Source organism: Macrobrachium nipponense, chromosome 15 (assembly GCF_015104395.2).
Source record: "Macrobrachium nipponense isolate FS-2020 chromosome 15, ASM1510439v2, whole genome shotgun sequence".
In the NCBI taxonomy this organism is placed as follows: Eukaryota; Metazoa; Arthropoda; class Malacostraca; order Decapoda; family Palaemonidae; genus Macrobrachium; species Macrobrachium nipponense.
In genome coordinates this window covers 45,060,807-45,079,261 of record NC_087208.1, presented here as the reverse complement: position 1 = coordinate 45,079,261, position 18,455 = coordinate 45,060,807, and the positions used below count along the sequence as shown (strand labels likewise).

Sequence of the window (18,455 nt, the reverse complement as noted above, 5' to 3'; positions counted from 1 at the left end):
TGTATATGTTTTCACGGTGGACTAACAGTTGGGTTTGTATACTTTTTCCGGGTACAAAACAATGTTGCCTCCTATAAACAAATTATTTTTATTAAATGTTTCATAATATTTTTCTTCATTACCCTTTCATACACTTTCATAATATGTGATGTTAGACTCACAGGCCTATAATTACTTGCCTCTAGTCTTGATCCACTTTTGAATGTAGGGGTAATATATGCTAATTTGTGCTCATCATAAATCATGCCTGTATCTACACTTTGTCTTAATAATATTGCAAGTGGCTTTGCGATAGAATGAACTACTTTCTTTATCAAAATAGCAGGAACTCCATCAGGTCGTAACTAAACCCTGCGCTTTCATCACTATGATGGTTTGCGTGTTTTCTCCTTCATTTAATATGGGTAATAATAAGGATTTTCCCATGTCTCTTTCCTGTTCTGGTATATTGTTCTTTTTTTCATTTCCAGAAATTCTGACATTGAAAAATCCAACTTTTCCATAATATTTGGAGAGAGAGAGAGAGAGATAGATTGTTGATATTCCTACCTATTATTTACTGGAGAGAGAGAGAGTTGCCATTTATATCTGTTATCCACTAGAGAGAGCAAGATAATGTTGAAAGCATTCCTATTATTTATTGAGAGAGAGAGAGAGAGAGAGAGAGAGAAGAGAGAGAGGAGAGAGAGAGAGAGAGAGAGAGCAACTCGATTTGCTAAACTACCCACATAAATAAATTTGGCCGAAAGCATGAGGTAAAATAAGCACTGTACATAAACGACAATAAGGTAAAAGTAACACACATGAAGCCAGGAAACAGATTTACAGCAAATGCTTACCAGGATATCTAAAGAAAGCCTAAATAAGATGTCTAAAAGAAATTCAGGCAGACAAGGAAAGGAAACTGGATGCAATTGACTTTATTATCATTATAATTATTATTGTTATTCAGAAGATGAACTCTTCAAATGGAACAAGCCCACCAAAGGGCCCATTGACTTGAAACTCAAGTTGCCATAGACCATGGAGTTCATTAAGAAGTAAGGGAAGGTAAAGGAAAATACAGAAAGATCTCACTTACTATAAAGAAATAATAAATTAATAAATGAATAAAAAATGTATTAAAATGCATTGCATCTTCGATCGAAATTCTGAAGCTTCAATTGCAGACATCCTCAGGGAGGAACTTACAAAACGTCCTTCATACAACGTGTCGTACTAGACTATGCTCCGTTGGTCAGAATTTCCAAAAATTCGTCAGAAACTTCTTATTATTATTATTTTTAGTCTCTTCTCTTTTCTTCCTTCGTACCTGGGTTTGGAATCACAGCAGGAATAGGCTGGATTTGGTTCTCGTCCTGGGAATTTCTCACTTCTCACAAAAGTTCTGCAGTTTTACATCTCTCTTCTTCAGTCTGCTTTCAGGTCTGGATAATGGGATCAGAGACTAGGCCTAGTGTTTAGGATCTGGTTTCCAACAATTCCGGAAAACCAGCGTTACGGTTCTTCCTCAAGAAACTTTGATGCGTGGCATCCTGTCTCTTCTGTTGGGACCGCCACTGAGAGCGCAGTACAAACCAAACTGCTTGGTCCTTGGTGCCAAAATTGCCCAAAATCCAAAATTACACGAAACTACTTGGCACGTAGTCTATCATGTCTCGACTTGAAAAAGTGTAACAACTACACTAAAGTACTCAGGACTTAATATTTCATTTCTACCTCATAGTGGCGAACCTGCAAACTTTCGTTTATCTGATACAGAAACGAAACAGAACAATACTGACTTAAGGAAATAGTTTCCTAAACATTGATTGGCTGGATTACGCGACGAACACGACAGTGGTGCTTGATCTAACTATTCAGACACCCTAGCAACCAGATTGATTTCTATCTCAGTGAGTTCATCCGTACGTAACAAGATGATCTTCTGCTAGATTCACTCAGCTAAGCTTGCAAACACGTTTGCCTTGGTGCATCACATCTCCCGTGGTCTCCTTTGGTGTCGAGTCGTCGCTAATTGACACCTGAGGTATCAATTTATTTGGAAGGCGTTTTCCCACTCTCATTTCTCAAAACAAAGAGTCACTTGGTCACTTGATGGGATAAATGATTTGTTTAGAAGGTGAGAGAGCAACTTCTACTTCCAGCATCTGTTTTGGAGTCTAGCTGATGAATCCCCTTCCTTGTGAAAGTCAGAGCTACCCTAATGCTATTTTCCTTACATTCTAATAGAATTTTAACTTTATATCAATTTATTAATTCATTTTTTAATAAGTGAGATCTCTTCTTTCTGTATTTCATACTCCTTCCTAATGAACACCATATTCTTTAGAAGATTGAATTTCAAGTCAATGGCCCCTTTGGTAGGCTTGTTCCATGTGAAAAGGTTGGTCTTTTGAGTAATAATAATAATAATAATAAATAATAATAATAATAATAATAATAATAATATAATAATATAATACCTAATTAATAATAATAATAATAATTAATAATAATAATAATAATGGAGAAACAAATTCACAGTTATGTAGTTATATAAATTTATTTAAAAATAAAACAAATATATTTAAAGTTCGTACAGTTACATAACTGTGGATTCATTTCTCCATTTCAAGACTCGTGCTACTGAGTGCTTGTTTATTAATTAAGTAATGACGACGACGACAACAACAACAACAACAACAACAACAACAACAACAATAATAATAATAATAATAATAATAATAATAATAATAATAATAATAATAATAATAATTTTGACTTGTTCCATTCTAATAATAAGATTAATCAAAGGCTTTAAAGGTTATTTCCAACTTAATGATCTACGTTATTACAACAACAACAACAATAATAATAATAATAATAATAATAATAATAATAATAATAATAATAATAATAATAATAATAATCAAACCCTCGAGAAACAATTCCCCACTTTATAGTTTATGGTCCAATTTTCTTACCACTTTGGCATTGCTCAGGAATTCGGAAGCCACGCCCACGCTCGCCTACACCGTTAGGAAAAACTACTAATCCTACCTCGCTTATCCCTTTCCCTTCCTCTTCCTTCCTTAATATCTTGCTTCCTACAATCGTTCCTCCCTCCTGGACGGTCACGTGACATTGACATTTACCCCTTCTCGCAAAGGTTGGCCCGCGTGGTCTACCTACCTGGACTTTCTGGAATGCAACACGACCTGATTTGATTCCCAGCCCTTTTTCCAGATTCCTAAATCGTTCCAAGATGTTTGTGGGTCGTACCATTAACAACAAAACCTTCTCCTTGGAATTCCTGGAATGGCAGTTGACCTGATTTGATTTCCAGCCCTATTTCCAGATTCCTAAATCATTCCAAGATGTTTGTGGGTTGTATCATTAACAACAAAACCTTCTTGGAATTCTTGGATGCCAGTTGACCTGATTTGATTTCCAACCCTTTTTCCAGATTCCTAAATCGTTCCAAGATGTTTGTGGTCGCATCATTAGCAACAAAACCTTCTTCTTGGAATTCCTGGAATGCCAGTTAACCTGACTTCCAGCCCTTTTTCCAGATTCCTAAATCATTCCAAGAGGTTTGTGTGTCCTACCATTAACAACAAAACCTTATTCTTTGAATTCCTGGAATGGCAGTTGACCTGATTTGATTTCCAGCCCCTTTTCCAGATTCCTAAATCGTTCCAAGATCTTTGTGGGTCGTATCATTAACAACAAAACCTTCTTCTTGGAATTCCTGGAATGATAGTTGACCTGATTTGATTTCCAGCCAGAGTTCCAGATTCCTAAATCGTTTCAAGATCTTTGTGGGTCGTGTCATTAACAACAAAACCTTCTTGGAATTCCTAGAATGCCGGTTGAGCTGATTTGATTTCCAGACCTTTTTCCAGATTCCCAAATCGTTCCAAGATCTTTGTGGATCGTGTCATTAACAACAAAGCCTTCTTCTTGGAACTCCTGGAAAGCCAGTTGACCTGATTTGATTTCCAACCCTTTTTCGAAATTCCCAAATCGTTCCAAGATCTTTGTGGATCGTGTCATTGATGACAAAATATTCTTCTTTTATTTTCTGGATCTAAGGATTTCCAAGGACCTGGAAAACAGGCACAGGGAGTTACACGTCGACTATAGACCCGCGTTTTTGTTCATCCTTGGAAAGGAAAAACGAGTCTTCGTAGCCTAGGACGAATTTTTGGGGAGGTTTTGGGGGGGAATGGTGGGTATAACGTCACGATCGGGCAGGTATAAAAGGGAGGAGCTTTGCCAATTTCCTCACAGTGGATCTGCAGCACATCTCCTGCCATGAGCATCAAGGTAAGGCCTCCGGAAATTTTGGGATGCGTCTCTGGACGAAGGGATTTACTTTTGGGGGGGGGAGGATTTCCAGGAATTTTCTGGAATTAGCTTCTGGATTGGATTGATTGATTGACTGATTGGGTGGTCTTATTTTTGTAATCTTGTGCTACAAAGAATATGGTCAGCTATGCCGGAAGTGCTTTTATTAAAATCAGGATATATTTAGTATTTAGATTTTAAATTTTAGACAGAGGTTTTTACATACTTCCACATTAAGAGCTCAGTTATAATAACTTTAAAACTTATCGATTTCCTAAGATAGGAAGGAAAGGACTTGGGATAAATAAAATATCTGTAATAATCATTTAAGAGACATTTGTGTTATTTTCTAATTCTTCAATTTACAAATATCAGAAATCAAAACTGAGGGAATTTCATTCTACTGAACCACGAATAGCAGGAACTGAGATTGATTCTCTCTCTCTCTCTCTCTCTCTCTCTCTCTCTCTATCTCTCTCTCTCTCTCTCGCTCTCTCTCTCTCTATCTCTCTCTCTATATATATATATATATATATATATATATATATATATATATATATATATAATACTTGCCAACCTTTTCCCTTTCAAACAGTAAAAATATATATAAAATCATGACAAATAAGGGACACAAAAGCATTCCTAAAAGTATTTTCTGCAATATATACTATAATGCATTAATTCAAAGTGAAACTTCAAACCCTTTGATCTTCAAATAGGAAGGGACAAGTAAGTTACCCTACGGTACTCCAATGACCCAAATATTACCTGAGATAACCATATAACGAAACGGCCCAAGTATAGGTCACCTTATGCTTGGTCAACATTACATTTCCTGGCATACTCTACCTTTCTTCGTCCTTCTCTGCATTTCTTCCTTAATTATTGCTCTTATTCAACTCTTTTTTTTCTTATAAAAGCTATCTGACATTTCCACTCCTTTAATGGTTGTGACCCGCCTGCCTGTTTTCCTTGGAATTCAAGATACTCTTATTATGTGTGTTTATAGTCTCTTGTGAATTTCCTGATCCCTTCTTATACACGTTTTTCTATTTTCCTTTTTATATTTTGCTTGGCGAGATCAAGTTTCACGTGCTGTTAAACGAGGTCTAATAGATAATTGGTACTCGAATTACTGATTGTGTAAATAATGATAAAGCTGAACATTCAGTTTATATATACAAAAGTATATGTATAAGCATATGTCTGAATGTATATATGTATTATACAAAATATATACATATATATGTGCAAATGTATTATATATATATATATATATATATATATATATATATATATATATATAATACATAGGTGTGTTTGCGTATCTATAATATATGTATGCATAATTATATGCATATATATGCATAAGTATATTCACATAAGGGAAAAAACAGTAAGAAATAAACAATAAAAAAAACATCCCAAATAGATTCCCACATAAATAAATCATATTTTTCCCCCAATTCCAACAGGTCCTGTTCGTCTTGGGAATAGTCTCGGCCTCTGTGGCTGATTCCTCCCCCCCGAGGTCCTATGTCTACCAGCCTCCTCCCCAGGTAGGTAAAGACTCAGACTTAGACTCAAACTCAGACTTAGACTCAAACTTAAGCTCAGGGTCAAAGTCAGACTCATTCAGGGTCATTCAGTGAGGGCATGTTTTTTTATTTTAGGTCTTTTCCTCTTGTCATTTCGTGGATGCCAATTAATGAGAGAGAGAGAGAGAGAGAGAGAGAGAGAGAGAGAGAGAGAGAGAGAGAGAGAGAGTAAAGGAAATTGCCTCACCCTCTCTTTTTCAAGATCCCAATAAACAACTTATGCAGAATCTGACGCAACAAACAAAAAAATAACAATTACCCTACTACTGAATGGTACTTGTTGACCTTAAAGATTTTCCTCTTAAGAAGACACGGATCTCCACGACTCTAGGATAGAGTTAGTCTCTAAAAAATGGCATCCAAATTAAAGGTTGCAATACATATGGAATAACAATGTCTATTGGTGTTTAAAATAGTCTTTTTTGCAATAGGAGGTTTAAGATTACGATATAAAAAATATGATACATGCTTTATTTAAAAGCATTAAAACAAAGGCTTCTAGGTGTCTAAAATAATCTTTTGTAATGGTAGTTTAAGACCATAAAATTAGAAATCTGATAGATGCTTTATAAAAAACACAAAAACAATGTTTATTGGTGCTTAATATTTAATTCAGCAAAAACAGTTTAATACCAAATTAAAAAATCTGAAAGATGCTTTATGGAAAGCATAAAAACAATGTTTATTGGTGCCTAATACTATATTCTTTTGCAGAGGTAGTTTAAGAACAAAAAATAAAAAATTTGATTGATGCTTTAAATAAAACAAGAAAAATAATGTTCACTAGTGTCTAAGATATTCTTTTTCAACGGTAGTTTAAGACTAAGAGATTAAAAATCAGATAGATGCTCTATAAAAATAAAAAATAATAACTGTTTATTGGTGTCTAACCTATTCTTTTGCAATGGGGTTTTAAGACAAAGAAACGGGAACTCTTGGTTATTTAGAAATATCAACATATACAAAAATCAAAATGCATTTGACGTAGATTCAACTTCATAAAAAGCAGTCTAGTCATAATTCGTGCTTTAAGTAGTGCTTCCTAAGAGCTCCGGTCATACCAGTGCCACGCCCAATTCAGTGTGTTAGTACCCAAATGTCAAGTTCGCCTGAAGTGTCATTGTCAGTGGTCTCTTAATCTAAAAGCAGAGAAAGGCGATTTATAAGGAGGAGGAGAAATTGCCAGTGTGATTTCGATAAACGAATGCACATTCAAATATCGACCTGGAATCAGAGTAGCTTCATTTCTGTCTTCGTTTGGATCTTATAGGGTTAATTGGGACAAGCGTTTCCAAAGTGCGAAGAATTCGAGCAGTTAAGGGGACATTGTGGTCAGTAAAAATGACATACGTATCTGGTAAAAAGTGACCGGTAGATTCTAGATATCTAGAGTGAAGTGATGTGAACATTTGTAAATTTATTTGTACCAACAACGTCGTGAAATGAAATATTTCTTTTTGTGGAGCTTCTACCTGTATGCTAAAATCACGATATCTATCAATACTTCTAACCTCAGCCTTGTGTTAGATCCCAGTTTCTTCATTATAGAAGAACAGTACACTCACTTTAATTAGATTTGATGTAATTTATAGAAATTAAATATTTCCTACTATTAATCTTTCGTAAGGAAGCTTAAGTCACTATATCTGTCAAAACCTCTCACTTCAGCTTAGTGTTTGTCCCTTATTTATTTATTTATATATCTATATCAACTTTTACGAATTTGATGTAATACATGCTACAACGACTTTAGAAATCTAAAAGAAATTAGATAACATGCTTTGGAATACTCTGAGACTAAAAGCCTTCTTGTGTTGTCTGCCAGGGCTTGGTACATTCGACAGCTGAGTCAGCAGAAAATTTGGTTGAGTCTGCAGAAAATTTGGTGAGCAGTCGCTATCGAGTACCTGAAGTAAGTATGACATTGCAGGCTTGTCATTTTTGGAAGTATCTAGGGTAAACTCCTGTTTGATTTTGTCTTACTACAATGATAGCTCTGCTTTCTTTAAGGGCTGATGAACTTTGAGTTGAAAAGCCAGTGGTGAAGTCAGTATTTTAAATAACACCTCAATTCTGACATTAAAAACCTTCTAGATTGCATCTATATTGGTCATAGCTGTAATCCAAACTTCATATAATTTTCTAGTTTAAAAATCAGTTGAAAATAAAACCATTCTTTTCATTATCAACGTATTTGCAAGCATCAAAATTCATCTCAGCACCAGGTCAGATCCACAACTCCTAATGTCTATTCCTTTCTCAGCAGCCTGCTGATGACGATTCCTTCGAGTATGGTCCTGCTAGATACAGCTTTGAGTATGCCGTCAAAGATGAACCTTCTGGCAACGACTTTGGCCACGAGGAGAGCCGTGACGATGACAATACAGAAGGCACCTACTATGTGGAGCTCCCAGACGGTCGCCGTCAAACCGTGACATACTACGTACGCGGCGACTCCGGCTACGTGGTGGAAGTAAACTACGAAGGTGAGGCCCAATACCCAGAATCTCACGAGATTCGCCGGTATGAGGCCCCAAGGGTTGTCTACTCTGCTCCAGACTCTGAAGAGTCTAGAGAGATCCCAGTTGTTGCTCCTCCGAGAAGAACTTACGTCGCTCCCAGGTCCGAAGAATCCCGAGAGGTGCCGGTGAGCGTCCCTGCGAGACGCTACTTTGCTCCTGCATCTGAAGAATCTCAGGAGGTGACTCCAGTGGCTACCCCCAGCCGTCGATACTTTGCTCCAGCCTCAGAAGAATCTCGAGAAGTAAACACTGTTGCTGCTCCCACTCCAAACCGTCAGTACCTTCCTCCAGCTCCTGTAGAAACCAGAAAAGTAACAGCAACTGCCTCTCCCCCAAGACGTCATTACCTCCCTCCAGCCTCAGAGGAATCTCAAGAAGTAACTGGTGCTGCTCCTCCTCCTCCTCCAAGACGTCATTACATTGCTCCAGCCTCAGAGGAATCTCGAGAAGTAACCAGACAATTCTACTCTGCCCCTGACTCTGAAGAGTCTCAGGAGAGACGTACAGCATTCATTCCCAATCCTTCTCCTCCAAGATCCTTCCACTCTGCCCCAGAATCTGGAGAATCCCAAGAGGATTTGGGTAACCAATCTGAGGAAACTGTAGATAGGCCGAGAGACTCCTATACTGCTCCAAACTCTGAGGAATCAGCTGAGGCTCCAGTATATTCTCCACCGAGAAGGCTTTATTCTGCTCCATAAGGGTGACTGTTGCAGATGTAAACTGCTACTGGCTTTCAGCTATTCAGAACCAGCTAATCATAGTTTTTCAAATTCATCTGAGCATGTATTCAGGTTAGGCTTTTAAACAACACGTTCTCCTGAAGCATATCTTACACCAGCAGTACAAATTATAGGCAAACATTTGAATAAGAGGTTCTGGGATACGTTTCATAGAAATGCTTGAAAATATGCTTCAGAAAAATTGGGACACAGAGACATTGAACACTAGCAGACAAATTATATGTCAATGTACAAAGTACAATTGCCTTTTTTCGGTTTTAAAAGATTATTCGTTCATCACCACTCATTGTAAATCATATTGCTATTTATTACAATAAACGCATCGTGCATTTTCATTGTTTTAATCTTAGATATGAGATGCAAGTCTTGCATTCCTATTAGAAAAATACTTCCTAGTTATTTTGTGGTCTGTGTACTTTTGACCATTCTCTTGGGAGCATTCACATATTTTTGTACCTTTTCTTGCCCCTCCATCAATACAGGATCACCACCTGCGTTAAAGTTTTTTTTTTTTTTTTTTCTTTTGCTTTTTCAGAGAGAGGCTAAAAAAATTAGGTATTTGCAGCCACGGTCAGACAATAAGACAAAAAAATCTAGATCTTATACCATAAAACAATGTGTTTTATGCGTAAAAGTCACTCACTCGAAGAAAAATGTAATCTTATAAAAGAAAAAAAATGGGGAAAAGGAATATCACTTAAACTGGAAAAATCCCCAGATTTCGAAGCCCAGTGAAACAAACTTTCACATAATAGGCTCGTCTGAACATTGGAGTTAGAAAATTGACTGAAATTATATAATATATATATATATATATATATATATATATATATAATATATAATATATATGTATATCTGTAATATTCTTCCTATCTTTCTCGCAATTAATTATCAACACAACTAGCATATCAAGGGAGATCCCAGCCTCTTTCCCAGACATCTAAATCTTTCTCAAGACTGACTCATCAATCAACAGGTTCTCAGTAAGTTATTACATCGAGCAAGAAGAACGCTTGGGAGATCATGCGTTGAGGAAAGAGCGTCTAATGTTACCTTGCAAGCAAAAAAAAAAAAAAAAAAAAAAAATTGAAAATTATATCATAAGATGCAAGCAAAATTTATAAACCAAATTTTGGATAAGTGCACATTAAGAGGGTGACCAGTAGTGGTCTGGTGTTTGGGTTATCTGATAATTTCACAAAACTTTTGTAAATAAAATCAATAAAATTATAGCATAATGATACTTTAAATGAAAAAAGTGAATATTACATCATGAGATGGAAACAAAATTTATAGACCACATTTTGGATAAATGCAAATTAACAGGGTGGGTTATCTGATAATTTCACGAAAGTTATGAAAATAAAATCAATAAAATTATATCATAATGTTACCTTGCAAGCAAACGTAAATAATATTTTGAAAATTACATGAATGATGTAAACAAAATTTATAGACCAAATTTTGGATACGTGCACATTAACAGTATGACCGGGAGCGGTCTGGTTTGTGGGTTCTCTGATAATTCGTTTTCCTTCCCCAAAATTTATGCAAACAAAAATAGTTTAATTATGGTATTATGTTAACTTGCTAGTAGAAAAAATTGAGTATTATATATTAGGCGTTATAAACAATATCGATCAATCAGTTTTTGATAAGTGCAAATTATGAAGATGAAAAGGTGGGGTCTAGTTTGGGGGGTATCTGGTTGTTTGTCTACCTTTCACAAAATTTATGTAAACAGAAACATAAAAATTATGATAATCATTAAAGCACTAATGGCCAAATACTCATTAGGCATCGTAAAGATAAATAATCATATGATAAAGTACTCAGCCACAACAATATTGTTTCAAATTCAGTCGAATGAACTAGAACTTTGTCTATAATCAGTAAGCTTATTGCAGATACCAGATAATCTCAAATTGATAAATGTAAAAAAAAGACTTTACTTAAGTAAGTCTATTCTTGGTGGTGTTAGACTGACCTAAGCCTTAACTTTAGTGTTCTAGTAGTGTCACTATGAATCCTATCTGAAAGTGAGAATTTCTGCATTTATTTCCTCGCGGGGTTTGGCTGAGTTTCACTTTAAGGAAATATGACACAAAAGATCTTAAGAGGTAAAGAGTCTGTCCTTGCATGATGCATGTCAATAGTTGTTTAATAATTCTATTATATAGCATCTGTTATTACCAATACGTCTGTCTTTTATTTTAATTAGGAGGATTACGAGTCATCTTTCTGAATGAAAACCTGTGACATCTGAATCTTCTGATTTATTATTATTATTATTATTATTATTATTATTATTATTATTATTATTATTATTATTATTATTATTATTATTATTTTTTTTTTTTTGCTCTATCACAGTCCTCCAATTCGACTGGGTGGTATTTATAGTGTGGGGTTCCGGGTTGCATCCTGCCTCCTTAGGAGTCCATCACTTTTCTTACTATGTGTGCCGTTTCTAGGATCACACTCTTCTGCATGAGTCCTGGAGCTACTTCAGCCTCTAGTTTTTCTAGATTCCTTTTCAGGGATCTTGGGATCGTACCTAGTGCTCCTATGATTATGGGTACGATTTCCACTGGCATATCCCATATCCTTCTTATTTCTATTTTCAGATCTTGATACTTATCCATTTTTTCCCTCCCTCTCTTTCTCAACAATCTGGTGTCCCATGGTATTGCGACATCAATTATTATTATTATTATTATTATTATTATTATTATTATTATTATTATTAATATTATTATTATTATTATTACTATTCAGAAGATAACAACTATTCATATGGAACAAGCCCGCCAAAGGGGCCACTGACTTGAAGTTCAAGCTTCCAAAGGATATTTGGTGTTCATTAGGAAGAAGTAGGACGAGGTAAAGGAAAATGCAGAAAGAAGAGACCCATTATTTGAATTTCAAACATTTCAAACCTTTGTATGGAAGTTGGTACTCAGTCAAGATTATATCCATCTCGTCCTTATGACATATCTTTGTTTTAACAACTCGACAGACACACGCACACACATAAAGCTTTCACTTACGTTTTCAAAAACAAAAAAGCTACGCGACTCGTCTCGTCCTGACTAAGACACTGTCTGCAATACGTGGTGTTCCTCTGGAGCCACGCCCCTCGAAGTTAAAAGAAAAATAGTTTTAGGAGTGACGTCACGCGTGACGTAGGCAGTGACGTCAGAGATGACATCACCATCGAGCTGCGTGGTTGAGGGCCGTATGAGTGACGTCATCATCAAGCCACGAGTGTCTTAAGACTCTAGGTGGTTACTGCCACTAAATCTTTTGCTAAACCTCTTCAACATCTCGCTACGTTTGGAAATATTTACGAGAGCCCACTACTAAGTTTCCAAAAGGTCTCTGGGTCACTTTCGCGGCTCAAAATGTCCTTCCAGAGAGCTGCTCTCTCTGCCCAGATGAAAAGTGGAGGAGAGAGAGAGTTTTCATCAAAGGGATGGGCCAATAAAGGCGGGATTTCGTCCATAAGGTACTTGGCCTGGATTTTCGGCGTGACACAAAGGGGCTATGTCCCGGTCTCTCCAAGTGAATGTACACGCCCTTCATAAATATATCTATCTATCTATCTATCTATATATATATATATATATATATATGTATATATATATAGATATGATATAGATAGATAGATTATAGGATATTATATCAATCTATCTAATCTATCTTCTATCTATCTATCTATCTATCTATACACACACACACACACATATATATATATATATATATATAGATATATATATATATATATATATATAATATATATAAATACACTAATGAACAACAATAATGATTATATTTGTCAAAATTATTTTATCAAAAATATCTTATTATATATTTTGCTTCTATCTCTTCCTATACCTATCAAAGAGATAAAAGCAAAATATACACAAATAAAATATTTTTGATAAAGTAATTTTGACAAACATTCTAATTATGACAAATATGAATATTTAACTTCTGCTCTACAACCTAAATGAGACAGAAAAACGAATTATCAGAAGAATTGAAAAGACCCTGTTTAAGATGAATTCGTTGAAAACTGCCATTATCTTCACCAAAATAATAATAATAATAATAATGATAATAATAATAATACCAAGTACCTAACGACTGCCCAAGTAATGAAAAATGATTACAGGAATCATATAAAAAAATACTATAAAATTACAGGGACTTCTTAGATGCGTGGTAAAACTGTGCACTGTAAGTTATAGTCTTCGTATTTATACAGACTTAGCAAATATTGCAGTAAAAAATCACTAAAAATCACTGTATCTCTCAAGTAACTCGACATTAACAAAGACAGTGAATCACTGAGGATAGTCTGAACTTCTGAAGTGTACTATACTGTAATCTACCACTCATTACCCAGTCCAGTTTTCAGTGGGAAAAGTATAATACCCACGAAATCATTTTAATTTTGAAAAGAAAGTGCAATTATTATCTTTCTCTAGCTACTTTGATAGATTGACAACTGCCTCTTATTACTGAATACATAAGGTTGGGAATCCTCCAGTTTAATGTACAACTCTGACCATTAAGGATTCAGCATCGTTGTTAGGGTGGGAAGATCATGTACTTTGATGGGAATTTCGACCTTCTGGTTATACCAGAGGGTAAAATGTCTAATTTATCAGTGATAGCGGAAGTTTTACCTGTAATTTATGTATAAAAAATGTAATAAGATAAAAGTAAATTATAAAAATATGTGAAGCCTCATAGATCTGCTTACGAATAGGTATATAAATATAAATAAATATAGGTAAACAAATGGGTGTGGTCAGTACTTTGTCTGGACAGGGCTTAGGGATATATGTATGTATATATATATAAAATTTTATTATTCACAATAAATGAAAAAAATGAGTTTTAAATAAATTCCTTGGTTTTCCTCAAAACGAAAAACAAAAAAATATATCAATTTGGAAAAAAGGGGAATGAAATAAAACAAAAAAAATATAACAAGATTGCAAAAGGTGGAATAAAAAAAGAAACTGCCTTATCTTAATATATCAAGAGAATGAGCCTTCATTAAAGAATTCAAAAACTTTTTTCATTTGAAGTTAATTGTATTTTTATAGCATCCTTTTTTTTTTTATAGGTGATGGCCATCTTTTGTCCCCACTCTCACTCTGTAGCGTTGCGAGAGAGAGAGAGAGAGAGAGAGAGAGAGAGAGAGAGAGAGAGAGAGAGAGAGAGAGAGTTACAACTCCCCTATCTGAGTCGAACTGGTATACATTTGTAAAATATTTTTCTTGCTATATTTAATACCTTTTTGTACTTAATTATCAGAGAGAGAGAGAGAGAGAGAGAGAGAGAGAGAGAGAGAGTTACAACTCACCTCTCTGGGTCGAACTGGTATACATTTGTAAAACATTTTTCTTCCTATATTTAATCTCTTTCGTACTTATCAGCAGAGAGAGAGAGAGAGAGAGAGAGAGAGAGAGAGAGAGAGAGAGAGAGAGAGAGAGAGAGAGAGAGTTACAACTTATGTTTCTGGGACGGACTGGTATACATTTGTAAAATATTTTTCTTGCTATATTTAATCTCTTTCGTACTTAATCAGCAGAGAGAGAGAGAGAGAGAGAGAGAGAGAGAGAGAGAGAGAGAGAGAGAGAGTTACAACTCACCTCTCTGGGTCGAACTGGTATACATTTGTAAAATATTTTTCTTGCTATATTTAACATCTTTTTATACTTAATTATCAGAGAGAGAGAGAGAGAGAGAGAGAGAGAGAGAGAGAGAGAGAGATACAACTTACCTTTCAAGGTTGAACTATTATATTATATTTATATTCTACAAGATACTAAATTTTCCTCTTTCTGCCACTGAATCTAAATTAAATTCATTTTCCAAAATCCAGCAAAAATAATTTTCTGCCGTTCATGGAATCTGATTTTCGCATTAACACTAAGCGAAATTTCGTATCTAATGATAGCCATTATCATCGAAATTCCCGTCATTTGAAGTCCGCAGACATCTCGCACAGAAGGTACTACAACGAACATGAAGTCATTAAAGCCAGTAACTTTTCCTTAAGTAGTCTAAATAGAGCTGTAGGTGTGGTAACTTGCTTTGAATATTTATAGGCACGTATCCATCTCGGGAAAAGTGATAAGTGCTTGCTGTGTTGTATATTTTAAAATCGCGGTTCAGAAAAAATATTTAACTTTACTAAAGCTTAAGGTTGATGGTGGTTTGGTTCCCCAGATGGACGAGGTTTCCGAAATACCAAAATAGAAAGGAAATTGAGGTTAGGTGAAGAATTAACAGGTCAATAGTGCGTGTTCGCAAGTGTTCAATTTGACTCAAATTGGTTTGGAAGTTACACAATTTTGACTGGTGGTGTTCATGTTTGTAGGAATGCGTCATGCCAATGAGAGAATAAGTAATGGAGATGATTTTTGAGGGAAGGTACTCTCTCTCTCTCTCTCTCTCTCTCTCTCTCTCTCTTATACACCCACGACTTATAAGTAGTCAACGACAGCATGAATAATTGAAAGCATTTTCGAGATAAGTCCTTCCATTCTCTCTCTCTCTCTCTCTCTCTCACATACAATATACACACACAACCACACACACACGGCACATACATGGCCATAAAGGTAAAACCATTACTCAACATTTACCAAAGCGTAATGGCTATCATGATAATCCAAATATACAAAGAGCTCTCTCTCTCTCTCTCTCTCTCTCTCTCTCTCTCGTACACACACCATTGCTCAACATTTGCCAAAGCGTAATGGCTATCCTTATAATCCGAATATGCAAGGAATCTGTCTCTCTCTCTCTCTCTCTCTCTCGTACACTCACACACACACACACACACACACACACACACACACACAAGCCGCCACTCATAATTTGCCAACGTTTAATGGGCGTCCGGCTAATCACAATACACATAAACTGGGCGAAAGAGGATCCTGGATGTTAAGCAACGGTGCTCCTTCGAAAAACTGGAATTGGTGTCTGGAAGTTGGCGCTTTCTGGAGACACCGCCGATCTATATAAACTTCGGCCTGGCACCGAGGCAGGCAGAAAGACCCTGTCTGACTCCCGAAGAAGATGAACTGCAAGGTTTGTGCGCTTGTGATGAAAAGTTCCTTTGTATCTGTTAGGTTCGATAGGCCTAAGTGACTGTTGGTAGTAGCTTTACCAAGTTCTTTCAGCAACTTCTTTTAGCAACTTCATTCAAATTTGTATCTGTTAGATTCGATAGGCCTAAACCTATGACCCCAGTTGATGGCTCTATATGTGCCATCAGTCTTTGGGTACCTGTAAAGTTCTCTCTCTAGTTCTATTGAATTTTTCTAAGAAAACTGATGGTTCTATCTATATATGACATCGCAGTCTTCCATTGTCTGTAGTGCTCTCTATAGCTCTACACATCGTGTCATATATTACGTTGAATTAATAAAGATTTTAATATTCAGGTACTGCTTATCCTGAGCTGTGCAGCCCTGGCTGTGGCAGACAGCAGAGAACGCTACTTCTATCGCCCTCCTCGGGTAAGTTGTCAATAAAAAAAAAAAAAACAAGTTTCTTGAGTGAAAAATATATAGAATAAGTAAATTTCAGTGACTTACCAGATTTTAGAAGAGGAAATGAGCTGCAATCAGTCATTCTGACATTGGTTTTTGACAGTTCTCTGCCGAAGATGCCTCGAGGGAAGCCAGCAGCAGCTCTGTTGAGGTTCGGCCTATTGTCAGGTCTTCAGGGAGCAGTGAAGAGTTTGTCTATCGTGCCCCTAGGGTAAGGCTAAAGATTATTACTATACCCTAACTGCATTCACAAAAATACAGCCATTTTATCTTTCTCTGTGCCTCGCCGTGGTGAAATATATACAATTTTATGAGAGATAAGGAACAAACTGGACCCCAGAATAGTATTTCATGTTAGGAACCACAAGCAAACAAACACTAGGCTCAGCACAAGACAGGGCTCAAAACATTTCCTTTTCTTTACTCAGGCATCCTCTGAAGAGTCATCCCGTGAATCCTACGAATCCAGCGAGGCCCAATATGCCTTCAACTACGCCGTGAAGGACGAGTCCTCAGAGAATGACTTCGGCCACGCAGAATCCCGCGAAGGAGACCACACCCAGGGATCCTACTACGTCCACCTCCCCGATTCCCGCCTCCAGAAGGTCACTTACCGTGTGGAGGGAGACTCAGGCTACGTTGCTGACGTCAGCTACGAGGGCGAGGCTCAGTTCCCCGAGTCCTACGAGCGCTACGAGTCCAATGAGTCCGACGAATCTTTTGAGGTTCGTCGCTACACTCCACCAAGGCGTGTATTCACTGCTCGTGACTCCAATGAATCTGATGAGTCCGTGGAGGTTCCTCGCTTCACTACTCCTCGTCCAAGGAGAGTCTATTCAGCTCCTGACTCCGATGAGTCTTTTGAAGCTCCCAGGAGAGTCTATGCTGCCCCAGACTCCAATGAATCATTCGAAGCTCCAAGGATTGTGTACGGAGTCCCCGATTCCAATGAATCTGTTGAGGCTCCAAGGAGAGTCTACGGAGTCCCCGACTCCAATGAATCTGTTGAGGCTCCAAGGAGAGCCTACGGAGTCCCAGACTCCAATGAATCCTTCTAGGTTCCTCGGTATCTGCCTCCAAGGGATTCTAACGAGTCCAAGCAATATAACGACAGGATGGCGACTGCAATTAAGAAACGAATTTACTCTTATTTATATCTTTATTTATTATAATTATTACTTTATTAATAAGGATGTAAACTGAAGCAAAATAAAGTAAGATGAAACTTATTTATAAAGAGGTTATTAAATTTCCTTTCTTCTGTGTAAATGTTAATGATATAAAAATTTTAAATTTATATATATATATATATATATATATATATATATATATATATATATATATATATTATATATATATATATATTTACTTGGGATTTCAAAGAACTTCAATAGCAAGAGTCAATGAGGTTCAGAGCTGAAATAAATGACAATGAATAATTAAATGGAAAATATGATAGTCTGATATGAAATTAAGCACTTTTTGGATGACATATAATGCTGAAATATTAGGGTAATTCTATATTTGTCTATATATCTGTCAGTAGTTATACAGATACATGCACACACACAAATACACACACACACACACACACACACACACACACACACACACACACACATATATATATATATATATATATATATATATATATATATATATATATATATATATGTG

General features: G+C 36.1%; 2 protein-coding genes across 3 annotated transcripts; both read left to right on the top strand.

The window, feature by feature from the left end:
- Positions 1–4,243: 4,243 nt before the first annotated feature.
- Positions 4,244–9,526, top strand: LOC135194879 (uncharacterized). Of its 2 annotated transcripts, none has more exons than XM_064221073.1 (4): positions 4,244–4,311; positions 5,808–5,891; positions 7,756–7,842; positions 8,197–9,526. In XM_064221073.1, the coding sequence occupies exons 1-4, from the start codon at positions 4,300–4,302 to the stop codon at positions 9,151–9,153; spliced, it is 1,140 nt and encodes a 379-aa protein (XP_064077143.1). In that variant the 5' UTR covers positions 4,244–4,299; the 3' UTR covers positions 9,154–9,526. The 2 variants fall into 2 exon arrangements, with proteins under 2 accessions (XP_064077143.1, XP_064077142.1); XM_064221072.1 differs by having other exon boundaries at positions 8,194–9,526.
- A 6,704-nt stretch (positions 9,527–16,230) lies between these two features.
- On the top strand, positions 16,231–18,007 carry LOC135194880 (uncharacterized). The gene is made up of 4 exons (XM_064221074.1): positions 16,231–16,314; positions 16,671–16,745; positions 16,882–16,989; positions 17,207–18,007. The coding sequence occupies exons 1-4, from the start codon at positions 16,303–16,305 to the stop codon at positions 17,834–17,836; spliced, it is 825 nt and encodes a 274-aa protein (XP_064077144.1). The 5' UTR covers positions 16,231–16,302; the 3' UTR covers positions 17,837–18,007.
- Positions 18,008–18,455: the final 448 nt, after the last annotated feature.

Excerpts from the sequence above, each read along its gene's own strand:
- LOC135194880 (XM_064221074.1), top strand. Across the intron at positions 16,746-16,881 it reads ACTTCTATCGCCCTCCTCGG|TTCTCTGCCGAAGATGCCTC; the intron begins GTAAGTTGTCAA and ends GGTTTTTGACAG. Across the intron at positions 16,990-17,206 it reads TTGTCTATCGTGCCCCTAGG|GCATCCTCTGAAGAGTCATC; the intron begins GTAAGGCTAAAG and ends TTCTTTACTCAG.
- LOC135194879 (XM_064221072.1), top strand. Across the intron at positions 5,892-7,755 it reads TCTACCAGCCTCCTCCCCAG|GGCTTGGTACATTCGACAGC; the intron begins GTAGGTAAAGAC and ends GTTGTCTGCCAG. Across the intron at positions 7,843-8,193 it reads GTCGCTATCGAGTACCTGAA|CAGCCTGCTGATGACGATTC; the intron begins GTAAGTATGACA and ends TTCCTTTCTCAG.